The 20,383-nt window shown below is 39.7% G+C and overlaps 1 protein-coding gene across 1 annotated transcript in view; it reads right to left on the bottom strand.

Annotated features, from left to right (window-relative positions):
• Positions 1 to 20,383, bottom strand: part of adam12 (ADAM metallopeptidase domain 12) — a 75,264-nt gene that overhangs the window by 24,404 nt on the left and 30,477 nt on the right. Inside the window, exons 4-11 of the mRNA XM_034152711.1 lie at positions 15,919 to 15,997; positions 13,973 to 14,049; positions 13,081 to 13,273; positions 12,112 to 12,177; positions 11,358 to 11,429; positions 10,783 to 10,952; positions 10,071 to 10,155; positions 6,879 to 7,027 (exon numbers count right to left, since the gene is read on the bottom strand). Coding sequence (XP_034008602.1) covers positions 6,879 to 7,027; positions 10,071 to 10,155; positions 10,783 to 10,952; positions 11,358 to 11,429; positions 12,112 to 12,177; positions 13,081 to 13,273; positions 13,973 to 14,049; positions 15,919 to 15,997 — 891 coding nt within the window. The remainder of the gene's footprint in view (positions 1 to 6,878; positions 7,028 to 10,070; positions 10,156 to 10,782; positions 10,953 to 11,357; positions 11,430 to 12,111; positions 12,178 to 13,080; positions 13,274 to 13,972; positions 14,050 to 15,918; positions 15,998 to 20,383) is intronic.

The following is a 20,383-nucleotide window of genomic DNA, read 5'->3' as shown; positions in this document are numbered from 1 at the left end:
TGGGTTTTTGACCACCGTTACACAAACAGAATAAGAGCTTTGCTACCCTGTGCGTTGACACCCATGCAGAAAAAGTCCCTTGCAAATAGCATGGGCTGTCACTGATAACAAAACACAGGCATGCTTTGGGATCTGCATGAAGGGCTGAAATGTGTATAAGGGGCAAAGTCTGTTCTCAATAAACTGGCATTAATGTTAAAAGTTCTGTGGAGATTTCTTTACTGAGAGAAATGTGGTTTCTTTAGACCAAAGTAGACCCAAATGGAAAGTCTTATGATGATACATAAGATAAATGTATGTTAAAATCAACAGATTATCCCAAAGCACTCTTGCTTTGGGATAACTCATTTTTGTGGACTGTAAACTGATTGATCTTCAAAAACACTGACCTTCTCTGACAAAAACACACTTTATCTTCAGGGTTAACCTTTCTCAGCATATGTTAACTATCAATTATATATTGTATTGTACAGCCCTCCTATTGGTTCCATGATTTAAAAATAACAACAATATATACTGGTAAATGCCAAGGTCGAGTGAAGCCGAGACACAAAACCAAAAAAGTAATGCAACATTACTGATTGGATTTTGAACGAGGGTAATGACATTTAAAGCCAATTAAACGCGGCTATCTACAAGTTAGCCATTAGGACGTGCTCTGTCATTTATATGCTTGACGATTTCAAACAGAGGGCACCTCGAGCGGCCGCGGCGAGAGCCAGGAAATCCTTCCAAATGATCTATGTTTAAATAATGTCCAATGTGGCCAGTTACTGTGTATGAACAGGGCTTTGATAATTGCAGCTGACATCCCTCCGGGTAACAGGTGCCCGCTCCATCCTGGTAATACATTCAGTGTCTGCCTCATAAGGTGTCCAGGGATGATACAGGAATATGTTGCTTCTCCATCACTCGCTGCCTAGTGCAGGTTTTTATGAGAATGAGCAGATACGACGACGAGAGGCTAACTGTCCTGAAACTGGTGAGAACGAATGCTTTGCAAGTGTTTTTGTGCCATTTGCTGAATGGCTGTATCTTTTATTTGGAGGATATCAAATCAAATCAAATCAGGTTTTATTTATATAGCACATTTAAAAGCGATTTTTGGTCGAGCCAAAGTGCTGTACATGTAATAAAAACACATTACTACAATCACAATAAAAGACAATAAATGACAACAGATATATATAAAAAATAAAATAATATAGGATAGGAATACATTTAAATGAACAGGAAAAGACAATATTGAATAAGAGTTAATTACGTATGCAATGCAGATGCTGAGTATGGAAGAATGGGGAATGCTTAAGAGCAATAAGCAATGCGATTGTTAAACTGTGATATTTCATAAAACTGTCAAAACTGATCTTACCTTACCAGAAAGATGTGTCTTTAATCATTTTAAGAAACTCTTTTAGGGTCTTAAATGTTTATTTAATGTATGCATGCAGTTCAATTGTGAACCTTTTTTCTACACATAGATATATTTGATAAGTGCCGTATTTTAAAGCAAAACTTCTGACAAAATATATAGAAAAACCCCCAAAAACAACAACCATGTTCCCACCACCACGATAGGAAGTCACATTACAGCTAAAAACCCCACAGAGAGACACACAATAAATCAGAATAAAAAATGTAGAAAAAGCTCAAATGTACAGTGTCTTCATTAGACCCATAAAGAAGGTGTGTGTTATTACAGCTGAGACCACACAGCTGCTCCGCTGTTCAGGAAATGAACGGAGCACAGAGTGTAGGTTTCCCTGGATAATATTAGCATAAAGCCCCGCTCCCTTCCCAGGTGAAGTTTGCTGGGTTGGAACAAATTTCCCTGCACACAACTGTTAAACTAAATCCAATTAGTCAGCTCCTTTCTGACTGTTAATAATGTTTGGAAGGCAAATATGTCGTTCACACTGAATAAAACACTGTTCATCATAATCTCATGTATGCTTTACAGCTTTAAACATCTGTTATACTGTACTGTAAAACGTTTTTTTAATTATCATTTATACTTTCCTAAGACAACATGAAATAACCTTAGTTTGTGGGCAAAAAGACTCCACAGGTTCCCTTTAACCCACACCCCTTTTTTGAAAGTCAACAGACATGGCAACACCGGAGGGGGCAAATACCTGTTTTTCTTGCCTCTTCAAACATTACTGAACGCAATTTGGAACATAAATAATTACCTTTTTCTTTATGGCCAGTAAGAAAGCAGAGCAGATCAAGTTAGATGTATGAACGCACATATTTCCTCTGATGGTATTGTTTTGGAAATCCATTAGCACCCAGAAATAAAACACACAAAGCTTTTAAAGAGTTTAAGCAATGATATAATGAAGTAATATAATGCTCATTACATTCCGTAGTTGTGGATGATTTACCTCAAAACAGAAATTAGGGAAGAATGAACAATCTCTCAAATGAGTTAGAGAAGTAATTCAGTATGTTTACTAAAAACAAAGCTCTAATTGTTTCTGTAGATTGGATGTTTAGTTGGCATTAGGTTCTCCACCAACCATAACAAAGGTTCTGTTTGCATTTAGTGTGAATCAAAGCTTGCAGTCTCTTTCTTCCCTGTCTTTGTGGGTGCTTCATCTTGGCACACACACTTTGATTTTGACACTAAATGTACTGTGGACAACTCTAAATCGGATTTTGACAAAAAGTAGAACTGTGGACAGGAATCCTTGAAATAAACAAAACGATTGAAAAGCAGAAGAAATAACTCGAGCCGTGGAACATATAACCTGTTAGCACACAGTGAAATTGGCTGCTAATAAAGAGTTTAAAGGAAGCTCAAGACTCACCCTGCCTCCTACAGTACATGCCCCCATCTTCTAAATCCTAAACCGCCTGTTTGTCATTCAGCCTTCCTGTAAAAAAGAATCTACCAAAGCCCTCACATTATACAGAGATACAGTCTCTTGTGTGCCAAGGAGCTTTGCCCAGATCTAGAGCCATATTTGCAGTACAGATGATTCCCGTCAGTTTGATCATCTCTACACGTGAGGCCAGAGGGTTCAGAGGAGGAGGAGGAACACACACATTGGTCACATGAGGGCTCTTCTATTTGCAGTCTCTCTGACTGACATCAAGCTGTCTCTACCGCTCTCTAAGCTGCTCTACTGACTGACATGCATTTAGTCCAAGCTAAGCAGGAGAGACATGTCTGACCTTTTGGTAAATGTTAGGCTGCAACACTGGCAGGAGCCTTTGGTGATTAAATATGATGAAGCAAAACACAAGCTTAATTTACTGAGAACATTTACCCACCAGCAAGCTAGCTATCTGTTTTCCTCCTCTCCTCTGCAGAATGTCTTCAGATAATGACATTATGTACCTTTTCACCTCAATTGCACTGTCAATTCGGCAAAGGAAAAACAACAAACGCAAGCTATTTCATACTGTGTTGACAAACAATTCACCTCCTTGGCCTCAAGGTCCATCCCCGGCTCCCTGCTGGGCTTCACCTCTCTCCCAGGTAACACGTATAAACACAAGAAAATACGTTTGAGCTTTCTCCCCACGTTCACCTGACGCAACTCTTAGCTCAACTTCTAAAAGACATCCCCACTTCAAAATGTCCAACTTTGTTTCCCTCATCCATCCCTCAAATGTTCATGCTTTGTAATGACACAAATCTCTCGTGGCCATACTTCAGGTTTGTACGCCTTCCAGAGACGTCCGTGTGTACGCAAACAATTACTTCATTGTCATCTTCCTGTTTGTCTCCTACCTCAACCTCCTTGTGTTTCTCCCTCTGCTTTACTACTGAAGGGGATACAAGAGAAAATAAGGAGTGCTTCCTTGCTCCGCATGTGTATCCAGGCATAAATCCCCTCTCTGCGGATCCCTCTCCGTGCGCCCTGGCTTTGATTGCAGCTGGCAGCGTCACTGATAATCTCGTCATTTAGATGCAACCTGTCCTCTCCTCCATTAGCAAGTCTAAGATGGGAATATTCCAAACGCATAGTCAAAGATGTGTTTTATCATTCAGGAGGCATCTTGGCATAGGGTCAGAGGAGGTTGCTAGTATATATAAAAAATGAACTATACTGTGATGAGAAAATGAGTTCTAGATAGGTTTGTACATTTTTGGGATTTATCAACAGGAAACGGTGAAGTCGGGCAGACAGTTCAGGAAATTCAATTAGGGAGATAACCAGCTGAAGTGAACTTGGGTAAAGTCATTTTAATCTTTCAAGCTGGCTCATGCACTGTGGGGAGATATTTTTCCATGACAAACTTCTGATATCATCTAGACAACAACATTGTCTAGACAACACAGTGGATATCAAACATCAAAACAAACACATGCACGATCATTATTATAAAAGCAATATAAGTTTAACTTTTGGAAGAGGTAAAATTATCACAATATTGCAAAGCATTATGGGAAGAATGGCCTGGTTTTATGCATCAGGCATATCCAGAGCGACGTAACCACTCATTTGCAGTTGTGATTGGGGCCAACTGACAAATGTAAGTCCAATATTCACTTTTCTTTAAACTCTGTTTTTATCTTAACCGACTCATGAAGTAATTATCCTTCTCTTTAGCTGTGTAATGCTCTAATTGCCTGTTGGTGATGAACAGGTGCCAGCTTTTTTTAAGGAAAACAGGTGCCTGAAATAATGAAAGCTGTTATGGAGCGCTAAAGCTAAATAATCAGCAGAGACGCTTAAATAGTTCATAGATTCACGGTCCAACATGTTGCCAAAGGACTAAAGTCAAACATTAGCAGCTAGCTAACAACACATTTTACAAAAAACTATATTTAATATATTACACATATTCTTTAAACAAAATGTGTCAATAAGATAATCTAGTTGGCACACCTGGAAGCTGTGATCCTATATACGATTGCTTTCTTTGTATCATGTTGATTCTTTATATAGTGATTGTATTATGTTGGTTATTATTTACACACAACATCTATTGCATCTATGTTCATTTGCTCTTCCTGAGGTTTCTTTCATGTTTTCCTTAGAAACTTTTTCTCATCAGTTTTGAGGGTCTAAGGACACAGAGAGTTGTATGCCTTACTGATTGAAAAGCACCCCGAGGCAAACTAGATTTGTAATATTGGGATATATAAAATAAATTGACTCGACTAGGATTCTTTGAAAGATCAACCCCATCATAAAAGTCAATGAGTGCCAACTTTCAGCAAGCAATGGTCGATGCACAGATAAAATATTGATAATTAAACAGGGGAATATTGATACTAGGAGAAGGAGAACATTGCCAGGGAAAATGTCAGCATCCCACTGTGTATTGAATTCAAACTTTACTGAGCAAATGGAGGAGCGAGTTTCAGAAAGTAAAGGTCGTCTCTCTCAACTTTTAATGTGTCTGATCTGATAATTAGATTGCAGTATGCACTGGGCTTTGTAAACAAACTCTGGTGTAAATAATTTAATAACAAGGTGACTAATTTCCACCCATTTAGATCATGTAGTTCATTATCATTTAAAATCTTTGAGCAGTCATCATGTCATTACGCTGAGTGCATATGTAAAAACCACAGTGCATAAATCCAGTGGTGTTATTTGCTGAAATAAATGTTGTATTAGGAGACGAGCAGGATGAGCTCACTGTTGCCAGCGGCTGCACTGACATGCACTCTTTTAGAAAGCCCCTCCCCTCCCTCTTTTCTATTTGTGTAGTAAAAGGTTATTCAAGTTTTTCTGGGACATAGTAAGATACATTATTTATGTGTTTCTCTGTGCAATATGTGGCTTTTTTGAAGGATTACCTCATAGACCACTCATGGTTTTCTTCTTCTGTGTCTCTGCTGATTTCTTTACATAATTGAAGCCTATATCTCCTTTGAATTTCAAAGTTTAATGATAATAGTCACAGCGTGTGTTACTTAACTCAAAGGAACATTGATTGTAGTGTACCTGCTCAATGTGATGAACTCAAGCAAAGCCTCTCAGACCTATAAAGTGTCATTCTGACTACAAATACCTGTGTTTACCTTTTTTAGCATTTCTATACATTTGCCCTCTTGTGTTATTATGTCTTTCATCCATGCATCTTAGAAGTGGGGGACACATTTAGACTAGGGATAATGTTGTTTTTTGTGTGGTGGGTGGGCCATTGAGAGAAGTTTCGTTGATTTGTATTTTAAAAACTCAATAAAATATTTGAACAACAACAGTCCTCGTCTTCCTCGCAGTGTTGTGGAGTTTATCCTGACCACATTTGTCTGCGGCTTGGGGGACTCACCATCAGACGAACTAGACTGGCACCGGACCAAGAGTGAAATCTGGTATTGCACTCTGGGTGCTCCTTATCTGTTTGCTGTTTACTAACATTCACAGAGTCCATCACTCGCAGCAGCAGTGTTATCTCAGCAACCCAGGCAACACAAGTGGAATTCAAAAGCAGCTGCTTTAGTCTCAGGCCAAACTGTCTGTGTCTGTGTGTGTGTGTGTGATTCATCTCAAACAACAACACATCAACAATGAAGTGTGATCCAACCTGTGCAGCTCACTGTGGGAGATTTAATCACTTGTTTTTGACTATTCAAGCGAAACAGAAAATTAATAGAATGTTGGACTGATAAACATTTTAATCCAGAAGCTGTGCGAAGCAAGGTTTTAAAAGGGTAATTGGTGCTAAATCAGTGCACCCACACACAGACAAACAGCCTAAATCCCTGACTGTAAACCTGTCTGAAATATGACAGTGTGTGGCAAAGGACATTTAATACGATTTTTGCAACAGATTACATCTATCTCAACAAGTCCAGCAGCAAAACATGTGTCGTCCATTTTGGTTGTAAAGCCTAATAATCATAGATCTTACTCAAAAGGAATCAAAGCTATACATTTGTTAAGAAAAGGATCACCAAAAGTCCTCACCCTGTGGAGGGGGTCATGATGCAGCCCCCGCGGTCAACGGTCATCCTGCAGCCACAGCCGCGCTCTGGCGTGTCGTGGTTCATCCCAAAATTGTGTCCAAGCTCGTGTGCCAAAGTCACGGCTGCACCCAGCGGGTTCTCAGAGTGATCCTGCAGTGGGAAAAAAACAGACACCCCACAACATGAGAACGTTTTTACTTATGTGTAATTGTGTATGTTTGACTGTGCTTGGAGTAAAAACCGAAGTGCACCGTCACTCAAGAAAAAAAGAGGGAAGTGAAGTGACTGTTCGAGGAAGACCATTTTCAAGCTGAAGATTACCCAAACAGTTCAGTAACTGTAAGATCTGCCCCCTCACCCTTCTTCTATTACTTATTCTGCTCATGGAGGCCTGAATTCATCTGCGACTCCATCACCCCTGCAGACCCAATCATAGCCGCCGCTAGTGAAGACAGCTACAGTACTGCAGTAAGCTCCATAAACCTAGCGCTGCATGACTGGCTGCTGCATGGATAAGCGGGAACACTGCCCTTCACGAGGCAGACAGAGACAGAGAATGGCATTTGAATGGGTGACTGAGCAATAAAGTCAATGTAGTTCTGTAAATAATGTATGTATGCCAAGGTGAGACAGGTGGAGATTAATGACACACTGACAGTATCCTATCCAGTTCCAAAGGTGTTGTCTTGATGTAATGATCTTTCTGCGTCATTAAGCTTAATTCTGCAGTTTGAACTAATTCAATTACGTGAATTAATTAAGAGGTACACACAGTTGTTGTTAAAGTTTTAGGACATTCGATGTACTTCATGTAATGCAAAACAGTGTTTAATAGACCTAAATCAATCTTTTCCCACATTGATAGCGGAAAAGTTTGACAATTTAGATTAGAAGATCAGTACCAATCATATGTATACACGGTACATATAAACATGGAGTAGTTGATTATTTTAATCAATGCATTGACTTTGAATGTTTTTTGTCTCAGGTTTGCAACCCAGAGAAGCATCTTCCAGCCTTAAGTTAAAACAGATGATACTGTATAATTGTGTTAGTCATATATTTAACAAAGCTGATTATGACAATGATGAACCATGGCTAGATCAACATCTATCAAGGAGACAGTCGCAGGAGAGCAAAATCACATTTTCCATTGAGACAAGTCTTCAGCACCATCCTCCGATCTTGAAAAAATACTCTCCAGTTCTTATTTGTCCTTCAACCCTTTGGTTCTAACAGAATTTCCTCACTTGACAAGATGGATATCCGTGTGATGTTATCCAGCTGCCGTGTAAGGTGAACAAAGTCCCCAGCCCCCATTTGAACATTTGCATGATTCAGCTTTTCAAATCTGGCAACCCCTTAGAAATAGGTCACCCACGTAGCTACTGTATATATCTCACTGTGGTATTCAAATGTTCTCAATATGAGAAATGTACATGTGGAAATCACATGTTTCCTTTGAAGGAAGGGTCATGTGTCAAAGTTGAGGGCAAGCAAATCTATTTACTGCTCTGATTACAGAGCAGCATGATGTGGAGCTGCACCCCGCCTTTTAACAAGAAGGATGGGAAAACTTTCCTTGGCTTCTGTCATGTTGATCAGTGTGTGCGTGTGCGTGTGCGCGCGTGTGTGTGTGTGTGTGTGTGAGCAATTCATAGTTGAGTGCTTCCACACAAAAAAGTGTGGTATCAGCAAAAATGGATGAAACTCTTGGAAGTGAATTCTTTGAAGGCACTCTGAGCTATCGTTGTGATGGTGAGAATCCGATAGGGTTTGTTGCAAAAAGAATGCTCTGATAGTCTTTCTGATATCTTTTCTAGCAACTCCCTGAACAGCGCACCATATAAAGAACGTGATAGTGCCAGCTGCCACAGTTTAAACCTAACCATTCTCATATAAAGACTCTTGTGAGTTTAATGGAAAACAATAAATCACATTATGGTGTTTAAACTGAGAAAACATGTGGGCCAAATAAAAGATTTGAGGCTGATTAACACACATGGTTGTGTATGGTTGGAGAAATGGTTCATCTCATCTGGAAGCCCTCTAACTGGTTACAGTGCCCTTTAATCTCTGCCCAAACCATCTGCCATGTGTAAGTAATGGGGAAGACAAACATCTGGAGATGCCTTAGAGCAGCCACGGCCAGCAGAAAACATATCTATTAATGGGGGAAACACATCTGGGCTGGGGAGTAATAGCATTGGGCTAATTTCCACTTTGCGATTTGGCATATGTGTCAAGTGGAGGCAGTGGAACCCAACAGGCTCCTCAAGCTAATTTACTATGTGCAATTATTTAGTGTACCACGGGTTATGCACAGCTTTGTGTTTAGATACAATTAAAATCTGTGCACTAAGAGCTGGTATAAACAATTGATCACTTCTCATTAAAAGGCATATGTGGCTTTGTTTAAATGGGGTGGGGCGTATTATGCTAGATTTCAAGTTCATATTTGTATTCTGTGTCTCCACTGTGACATGTTCACATGCTTTAATGTTCAAAAAAAGTTATTTATTTGTCTCATACTGCCTGTTCTGCAGCACCTCTTTTCACCCTCTGTCTGAAACCAGAGCCCAGTCTGCTCTGATTGGTTAGCTGGCCAACTCTGTTGTGATTGGTCAACCGCTTCGAGATGCCCCGCCCCCTTAGCCTATCACGTATTATGTGGTGGAGCACTAGTCAATAGAAGTTGTCACTAGTGTTACATAGTGATGTAATTGTGTTATAGAACAAAGGAATCCAAACGTCCTCTGGAGGGAACTTTGGGATTTTAGCCTTTTCAAGGGAAAACCCCAAAAGACATGTATAAGGCCTCTTTAAACGTTGTTACAATTGATTTACCTCTGTGCCTCACCAAGCCTTTTAAAGATGCCACAGGGAAGCCTGATTGAATGATAGCAAGACTTCAGCTGACATTGAAAAGGGAGTGCTATCTGCAGTCCAATTCCTTTGTGTGCACGTGGGTGTTTGTGGTAAAAAACGAGGACATGAATGTTGACGGAGTGCCAACAAAAATATCATAATGTTTAAAATCACATCTTCCTGCCAGCAAACAACGAACACCTTTTCTGTGGAAATCATGTCTGGATTGTGTTAGCGTGCTGAATCGGAACAATGTCCACTCTGATAACATCTGGCTTCACAGAGGAAGAGCAGTGTGGGAGCAGCAAGGAGGTTTAATGCTCACCATGACAATGCCTCCAGACTGCTCAGCCGTGCACATGCTCATGATGGGCGCCATGCCAATGGTGGTGCCCTGGAAGTAAACCCCGCTGCAAGCGACAGAAGTAGGAAAAAGAAGAGATAACATTTTATTAGGAGAAAAGTGCTCAGGTCTTTATGGATATACAAGCTGTTAAGTGTTTGCATTTTGTGCATTTCTGCATTTGACCTCCAACATGGTCTCCCTTGTACCATTTTTTGCATCTTGCATCTTATTTTTGTATTTGTTATGCACTATCTATATTTATTTTTGTATTCAAGTATGTTGTTACCCACAAAGTGTCAATTAAATAATACAGCGGATTTTCCAATAATGATTCGAATCATTTTCAGGTTCAGATGTAGTGTATCGCCTTAGTTTGTCAATACAATAGTTTTAAAACAACGATAACAGGTGACAGCTAACAGGGTTCCATATAAACTACATTAATTCCAGAATGCTACAAGAATGAACTTTCAAAAACGTGATTTACATACTGTACAATAGTGAAATAAATGAATGGAACACAACGGGTGACTAGCTGTCAGTGTAATAATCCATGGTATCCTCTGGGAAATAGTCTGCACTAATGTAAAGAAAAAGCACATCTGTAGCTAATGACCCGGTAAGGATCTGTTTTCCTTTGTACCAATACGGTCTCTAGTTTTTGATTTCTTCATTTGAAATAAAAATCCACCTGATGAGCTGAGCGTTGTCGTGAGGTTTCTGGGGCAGCAGTTTGACTTTCCTCCAATCCAGGAACTCGTGCAGGGTGTTGAAGGGATCCTGGGTGACGGGGCATTTATCAGAGTCACTCCACACCTCCAGACCCACCAGGGCCACCCGGATGTTCAGGGCTCTGTAGAACTGTTAGCAGGGAGAGTCAGTGTGGATATAAGGCCAGGTGATGCTAACAGCTTAGATTTTCAAAAAGGAGTTTGAGGCACTGTTACTGTGGTTACTCAATATCGCTGCTATAAATGAATAATACGCATATGTGTGCATTAGTGAAAGCTTCTCTTTTCATGTTTTTCAAATTATCAGAGCACATCTTTTCCATGTCTCTATGCTCTCTCAAGTAAGTCCATTCGTCCCAAAGTGCCTGCTAGCCATAGAACTACATCTATGGCAGGTATTTTATACAGACTAAAAGCACCTGTTTTAATGGAACATTAATATCTCACCGTCATCCCATTAATCTCTTCTGCCAGCAGTATTTCTATTTCAGAAAGTGATTTATCCCCCCTGTGCAAAAGGAAGAGGATGTTGTACCTTGTCCACGTAATTGGCTATCTCTGCCAGTCTCTGTTTCACCTTCTCAACGTCCCTCCCCTGTTTCTGAAACTGAAATCAAAATAAAATGTAATCAGTGTTAGAAATTGAAACATTTGGAGCGAGAATTTGAGAAGAAAGCACCATGGATTATACCGTAATTACAGTCATTTTCACAACTAAAAAGCCTGAAAAAATACCAGCAAAAGGAAATATGTTTCTCTGAGTGTGAGGCAGCTTGTCAAGCTGTGACCATCTGGATCTAGAAAAATCTCCCAGTGTTAGAGAGACAAATGGCACGGCCGCAGGGAGCAGGTATATTGGCAGATCTGACAGCCTGCAAAGCTTTTGATCTAAAATGCAGACTTGCTGTTTCCACCTGCATTGGTGCTGGAGTCAGATCTTAACCGACAACCTACATAACCTACTTGATCCCTTTTTTTCCATTCAGGTCAGAGGCGTTGGCAGAGTGCAGCCAGGAGGAAACCCCACATTGAGCTCGTCAGTGCTTAGGGGAGACTCTTCTGTATCCACTAGGCTTTTTCCTGTTTCCTGTCTGGTCTGCTGGGGAATCTTTCAGCACTTCCTGTCAAAACGGAGCCTCTGCCACAAGACCACACTGACCTAATTCCACAGCCCCAATGGGACCTGCTCTAGTGTTTCTACAGCTTACCCTGCTTTTCTCTGCTTAAAGCGTGAAGGGTTGTGTGTTTGGTTGTTTTTGTGAATGGATATGGCAAGATAGGTGCATTACCTCTCTGTTGTCTGCAACAATGATCAGCTCAACGTACTTGGTTGTCTTCTGAGTATGCCTTTTATGCTGAGGTAAAAACAGAGATGCTGCAGGTTAGAAATGTTTTGATATTTTAAGAAAAGAAACACTGGCACACATTAGAAGCACAATTTACTATGTAGCACTTCCTGTGGGTTTACATTTAAAGGATTTTGATAAACCCTCTCAAGCCATGAGCTTTAGAAGATGGTAGTAGATATTTCCTTACGTTTTTCCCCCTGTTACCATTCTTCCTGCTAGCTAAGTTAAGCTAATGGCTGCTAGCTGTTGCTACATTTTGCACATTAGAGGGATATCAGCTATTTTATCTAATAAAAGTTAAAAGTGAAAGTTACCCAAAAAGCAGCAACAACCCGCTCAGAAATGTTATGTATTATTATTGCATAGTTCTTAAAAAGTATATGACACTAAAAAATGACGGTATATATAACCTTCAATGATCTATTTTAGAGCTGATGCCTTGCAATGCCTATATATCACTCAGAATGCCTATATATCACTCAGAATGCCTATATATCACTCAGAATGCCTATATATCACTCAGGGGTAATTAGGTACTGTAAGTTATTAAGCTTCACTTCCACTTAAATTGGGTTTTTGATGCTTGGGAATAGTAGCAGATGGATGCTGCACCTGCTTCGTGAAAATCATTGGCCAAACTTGCATGGGCTCTTGACTTTGGGCTCTAAGCTCAGATAAAATGTGTAAAGCCCACCCTCTGGGAACTTATCCAAACTGGTCTGCTTGCCAGTTTGCTGATCTTTGGTCAAACGCCCATTTATCTTTCATTAAGTAAATGTAAGTCTTGTCGTTTAGAAATGTTTGACAATTAAATATGACAAAAAATCAGCTTGAATTGATGACGGTATAGCTTTGAACTGTTGCTTTAATACAAATGTTGTGATAAAAAAAACATAATACTAGTCTCACCCTCGTGTGGAAGGATTGAAAGGGGCTTTTGATGTGGTTTTCAGGGGCAACAGAGGACATGTTGAAGCCGTGGCCGCAGGCTCCTTGGGTCAGTGCGAGCTCTTCCACTCGGTAGATGAAGTGAGCACCGTTAGGGTCATGTCCAGGCTTTGGCTCAATGATAAATGTCTTGTTTTCAAGTGCGATGAAGCCCCTGCAGAGACAGCAGTGCAATATGAAAACAGAGCATCAAAGCAGAAACCAATCCCTCACATGCAGACTTTGACTGAGTGTGGCACTCTCTGATGGGAAATCTTACAACTAAGGTAGCACTTTCTTTCTCTACAGGCCCACTTTTACCGAAGCAAAACTATAAAATATTTCAATTTTTTTCGGCAAAGGGGCCAAGCAACACAGAGCTTCGTTACCATTAGAACTTCTAATGTGGTAATGCACCTCTGATCCATAATAATCATAAAGTGTTAGTACCTTTAATGTTCTTTGTCATTAGCTGTAATTGCATGGAAAAATGTCAAAATAAACATTCACCGTTATCACAAATGTTTAATTAGGCAGGAAATGACATTGTGTATCTTAAAGCTTTCTGCTGATGGCCAAATCTCAAATCTTCCAATTGTTGTCGGTCATTAGCAACAGCAGGAAGCCAATTACTGCCAAAGTGAGTGCAGATATTTACTGAAAGCCTCTGTGGACAAAGACAATGAGGTGTGACATTTTCTCCCGTTCCTGCGGGTCACACACAAACTTACTGACAGCGTGCTTAAGGGGCTTAAGAGTGATGTGCTGCTGTGCCAAGTGACTTCAGTAAATATAAACATTGCAGTGGCAAATAGCACTTAAAGGGCAGTGTTGAGATGCTCCATGAATACAAAATGACGGTTATGTTTCTTACCGAAGGCCTGAGCAGGTGCTGAGGGTGACATCAGAGTTTGGATGTGTCTGCACTTCCCCATGGTAATAGCAGTTATTCTAAAAGAGTCAGAAATTATTTATTTAAAAGGGTTTACATGATGTGGATGACATCCAACGCAAAGAAGGCTCCAACCACTGGATAACGTAATTAATGATTTACAGTATTATAAAAAAGCAGTTTGTTACAGTCTGTTCTCCTGTCTCTTTCTGTACATTTTTTAATAAATGCAACCTACAGTTGAATAGAAAAGCAGCAGAGCTGACATGGATGGGAGGTGACAGGAAAGTGGGAATTGTTTTGCCTTCATTATTCCACCAGAGTGGTCTTGTGGAAGGAAATGGGGACATTTAAGGCTACTCCTCAGACACCGTGAAACACTGTTGTCTGAGCACAAGGAGAGCAGAGGAAGTGACTCTCTTTAAGAGGGAAGACAGACCTCCATTTACTGTCTAGCAGCTCTCCAGCCCTCTTATATCAGCTGTCACTACTCACTACCCTGACCATTTCTCATCCCTTATAGTTAACTGAAGAAGGGATTACTTTAGAGTAAGGTTTTTGGATAAAACTGTAATTTTCTACAATTTCTGTTTGTCAAGTACAGTACTGAGCCAGGTGGTGATAAAATTAAGATTCATTACATTAAGTGTAAAAATAGAGCAACTACAAAGGCTCTGTTCTTCAGCGTAGCTCGACCTAGATTAGTTCACCTTTCATAGAGGAAACATCAGGCGGGGATAGTGATTGTCTTCCTCAGTTATCCTCAGTGTCTGTGACTTTGAAAGTAGCTAAACGCATTCAAAGAGAAATATTTAGACATAAGCATTTTTAGATTTCCTAAAGCTATTAAAAGCAGAACAGAGAAGGAATACATCTTGGTTAACGCTGCAACATCCAGATTTCCAGGTTTTATTTTTCATCTCGAGTGGCTTTAAGGTTAGAAAAAACTATTTTTAGGTTTATTGTTAAATGTTTTGACATGTTTTCTAAAAGAAGAGCTGAACAGTTATATTCCTATGAATTATTTAGTTTTCAGATAATTCATAATATGGAGTTAATATGCAATACACTTCTTTTCAGTGCCGCCTGATAGCAGGTACTGAAAGTGTGCAGCCGCACGAGGCTCATTGAAGACAAACCAGTGTTTGTACTGTATTTGACAGGCTGATGCAATAGCTGTCACATATTTCCCTCACATAAAGGTGAGAGAGAGTGGAAAGCACTGACTTACTTTGCAGGAAATAGACTTGTCAGTTATTTTTTTATTACCAAATATTACTCATCCAAGAAAGACTGTAAACTTTGTTAAAAAAGAGGAGGGGATGATTTACAAAGTCACAAATCCCTGGTTTATGAAGACAAAAAGGCTTTCTTTCCTCCATAATGACATCTTATTTCTACGTCAACTTGTGGAGTAAAAACACCTTATTCATACAATGACAAATCTATTCTGCCACAGTGAGTGTCCTCGATACATACTTAAGAGTTTAAAATGAACATCAGGCTCTCCTAAATGTCCAAAAGTATGGAATAGAAAGTGAGAAAGGACTCAGGAATATGTCAGCTGCTGAAAGGGGATTCAATAATAAAATCCTGATGGCAATATTGGCTAAAGAACAACCAGCATAACACACAGCTTATCATCATGTAAGCCACAGAATGTATGTCCTTGTCAGCAAAAAACAGAAGCTTTTGAATACAAACAAAACAAATTATATTTAAACAATCTATTTATTTTCAATCCTGAGTTAGATGTTTTAACCAATGCAAAAGGTACAGAGAGGATTATCATTTATAAGAGTGATCTTCCATGATTTAAAAAAAACATCTGTTTTTGTGATCATTTTTAAGGGTCAGTTGTTACAGCGTGCCTGCAGAGCACCGTCAACTCAACCATAAATGTCAGAAGCACTGGAGGGCCACCGTACCGTGAAGTTGTGAGCACCGGTGACTGCTCTTCCATCCTCCCGGTAATGTGTCTCAGTGTAATGGCTTGTAAATAGACCCCTAAGAAGAGAGCAAAAAAAGACATGTCAGACAACCAGGTAATTTTTCAACACTGTGAATGTGTCTGAAAATAATCTGTATTTTAAGACTCCTAAGAAAACTCGACCCTTGGTTGACGATTTATGTAGATTCAGTGTTGCTTGTCAGGATTTGGGGGATAATGTGGATGAGATGCTTAGTATTCTGAGGCTAGGAAAGACTTGCATTTCTGAGAATGTATTAAGCAATCTGGACATGTGCTTGAATCCCCTGGCATTCAGCATGACTCAGTGGAATCCCTGCTGAAATAATTATTTTCTTCATGTGTGTTTCTGTGCGTATGTGTGTGTGTCTGTGGGCATATTTTAAACTCTGTGTTCATGTGTGTGTGTGTGTGGGTTTTCCTCGTAGGGCCATGAGCAGATGGACACAGTGAGCCCCACCCCAAACATTGGCAAAGGAGCATCAGGAACACCCATCTGATGCAGCTGCATAATCACACTGACACCAGTTCATTCATATCCCACAACGCCCTGCCATCCCACACAGCTTGCATGGACCAACAAACTGAATTAGTTGGGGTCGGATAAAGCCAATAATATACTTTTTTGCATACTTCAGGACTCATTTTATACATTTTCTGTACATTCACATTTTTGATGACCTGTTTAAAAAAGGATTAATCCTCGGTGGCCCGAGCCTGACCACATTTAACTTCATTAAATACTTATTATCGCTTTAATGTGCCTTATCACGCCATTAGCAAGCTCTAAAACAAATCTGATAAGCCACAGGCCAGTAATCACTTTAAAGAGGCCAGCATGTCTCATTATAAATGGATGACACATGAGTGGGTGGTGTGTGCTTAATGAAAAATCCCTAAATATGTTTCTTTATGTTGACTTGCAAAGGCGGACTGCTACTTCCCTAAAACACCAACACAATACAATGATGTTTTGTTGAAAAGAGGACCAATTCAAAATGCTCTAATACAGGATGTGTTTGCCGTAAAGATAGGATTTGTGGCACGTGAGTGGTAATTCCAAGCAAAAGCTCACATGCTGTACTTTGGAGGCATGTTTGGTAGAGCCAGCTTAGGGCAGCGTGGCTTTGATACTACGACACATACTGTAGTAAAGCTGCAGGTTTTACACGATGAAATCTGCTTCTAATCAATTCCTTGGCAAGAGGACATCGTTTATGAGGCTATAAATGTTTACTGTGTGTTTGAAAAGAGTTTCCTTCAACCTTGCTGGCTACCTTTCAGCTCTTTGGTGTGGGATGTGCATCCTAAACAGCTGAACATGACCCTGCTGGTGATCAAATGCCCTTGCTTCTCAAATATCTTCTGCTTTTTCACTGACCCAGTATATGAAATGTAATCTGAGCTGTTGGGCGGACTACAAACCTTTAATAAACAGGCCTTGGTTTTACTTTCTCCTGGGCATATGTGTATTCAAAACAAGATTTGACATTTGCGTTGAGCGAAGATGGAGAATGTCATGCTCACCCAAGTGTTGCTCGTGTTCTGCCACTAAATCCCAAAAATGGAGGAAAGCGAGGATGCCATTTCTCTCTGAATAGCATAATACTTCTGTGTGATTGCACCTGCCTTCTTAGCAACAATTACGCAGCTGCAACCCTGGTTTTGTCTAGAGAAACATGCAGCCAATCAAATGCAATTTAGATAGAGAGCGGCAGTGAGTATTGTTATGAAAATCCCCTAAAGCATTCTCCAAGTCCTGTTTTAAAAAAAAGTATTTGTTCTAAAAACAGGAGGCGATATGTATTCTGAAACAGGATTGCAGAGATGCTGAAGGATGTGCAAAAATAGTCATGTGTTGATGATGATGGTCTCAACCTCAAACTGTCAATTTATTGAACAACTGCAATTGTTGAATAAGTTGCATCATGTTTTATAATGTGTGTTGTAAAATGTACTGTTCTAACTTCATATGTTGTATTTATATAACAAAAATGATATATCAATCTACTATAATTGCTTGAGTCAATAACCATTGATTCAATGCTCCTAAGTGTGTGTTGCGAGTCATTAGACACAGTCTAACAACTAATTAACGATTCACTAATAGCCGCCCAGGTTAATTGTGATGAATGAGGGTCTCTTTATTAGCGCCTCTGGGAAAGAAAACTCTGTTATGTGTGTGAGAAAATAATCTCCCATCTCTTTTATTTAGCATCTTACAAACTGCTCTGAAGAATTAATTGAATTTCTCTGAAAAATTGTTTACAGCTTCAATTATTGATTGTTTTTAAAACCTGATGAATGGCTTCCAACGCATTGCTTTAGAGCCCAGTGTGTTAACTACACTAAGTGTTTGAACTTAATTACCAGTATGACTAAGCCTATTATTAAGCTGTTACTACTAAAGCCGTTCAAAAGGTATTAAGGATTCTTGTCCACCTTTTCAATCCCTGATAACTCAGATGAACATATGTCCATGTTCCCTTTCTATCTCTTGACTAAAGTGGGTTGCTGACAAACAGTGCATCTGACACAACAATCAATGAATGGCTTCCAGAGATATGACTAGCAAAACTCTGAGACATACAGACAAGGACAGAGCAGAAAAACTCATTACTGTGTACCATACAACATCCCTTTCCCTGATATGACATTCTGTCCAATCTGAAATACGGCAGATAGAACTGTTGTTGTTGTTGTTCAACCAAACATGTGTTTGGATGAGTTTTATTTAAAAAGAAGAACAAATCAGTCTTGCTCCAATGGCATAATAGATGGAGCCCAAACTGCATGTGTCACACGCTGTTTACACAAATCGGTGTTTTTAAAATCATTCCTTTCTGTGGCGTGCATAGAGTACAAGTTTCGGAGCAAATTTAAATCGCTGAGCTTCATTTACATATGTGACTCCATGCCTCATGTAATAATTCACCATTACACAAAGCCCCTTGAGCAAGGACCCATTTGAGAGAAATATGGCTCTTGCACTCCCTCTGCTTCCTTTGAAGAGTGCTAACTTCAGTGATTTATTTTAATCCCCTCTCCCCCACCAGCCTAACCCTAAGCCTTCCTATAGCTGCGTCTTATGGTACAGTATGCCTAACTTGAAAAGGAGCACACGACTACAGAAGGAGAGAGAGATGAAGAAGAAGAGAGGAGGAATTAAAGAGGTGTGGTTGACAAGTCTAATTCTATTTCCTCATACGGCTGGCGTTTCAAATTGATTTACATACAGCTCAATGTCCCTTCAGCTTAGACTTGGCTGAGGCGGGGGCACTGGAGTGTACAAGCCAGCGAAGTCAGAGAAAACCAGGGAGATGAGGGTGGGAGGAGAGGAGAGAGAAAAACTGAAAAATATGAGAAGTGCCTTCTTTGGCTTTGAGAAGGATTACTCACGTACACGCTAACAACCACATAACTGTAGCTTGTGAAATACAGTAAGCCATAAAATTAATCTGTTTTGTTTCTCCAGATGTTCATTTTATCACTTTATCTATATTATCAGTTTGGTAACCGGCTATAGTTGTGTCCTTAATCAGTGTTGAACTAGGTTACTAGGTTATACCAATAGAAATATGTGATGATGGTAACCACAAAAAGTGATTATAATTCATCCTGTATGGAAACATTTCTATGTGATCCATATAATTGCTCTGGAGCCATTTTACAGTGAACCAAAAAAGTGGAAAAGTCACGGGGGCACCAAGTCATAAGGAATCATCCCTTTGGGAACAATGACTGTCCGAGCTAAAGTTTGTGCTAATCCATCAGGCAGATGTAGATATATATATATAGGAAAATGTAAAAATTAAATCAGCTGGTGGCTCTATGACGTCAGGGCTGTGGTTCCTCTATATACATTCTGCAGCTCCACAAACTGATCAGGAGCACCTATAGTACAATCTCATACAGTCCTTAATATTCTCTGCTCTCATCGGACACATAGTATCAGGCTTAGCCTCTCACACACAAGGAGAGGAGCGATGTGAAAGGTGAACGACGTGCTGATAAATTTGGGGTAGAGACGTGGTGTGTTTTATGCATTTTTAATGCTACATTACTTGTCAGCAACCAATCATATGATAACATAGAAGGCATTTTGGCCTTCGTGTGCAACAATTTATTTGACGTGTAGTATACAAACAAGCCATAGTTGTGTTTTAAGAGAAAACAAAAATTCTGGCATTTGCTCCAAGGTGTTCTTCATCACAGAGAGGACATAAAGGATAACATGCAACCTGCTTCAAAAGTGAAGCATTTTCATGTATTCATTTTATAATAAATGATTGCAGTGGATCTAATGCATGCCAATGTGAGAGTAGATCATTGGGATTTGCAAAAGTAACTCGTAAATATGTAGATATACTTTTGAGTGTAAAAGTTGAGAATGTAGTTTTGTGTCGCAGTAGGTGGAAGAAGTC

Source organism: Trematomus bernacchii, unplaced genomic scaffold, assembly GCF_902827165.1.
Source record: "Trematomus bernacchii unplaced genomic scaffold, fTreBer1.1, whole genome shotgun sequence".
Lineage (NCBI taxonomy): Eukaryota > Metazoa > Chordata > Actinopteri > Perciformes > Nototheniidae > Trematomus > Trematomus bernacchii.
The sequence above is the reverse complement of the archived record's forward strand: the minus strand, read 5'-3'. Positions and strand labels throughout refer to the sequence as shown.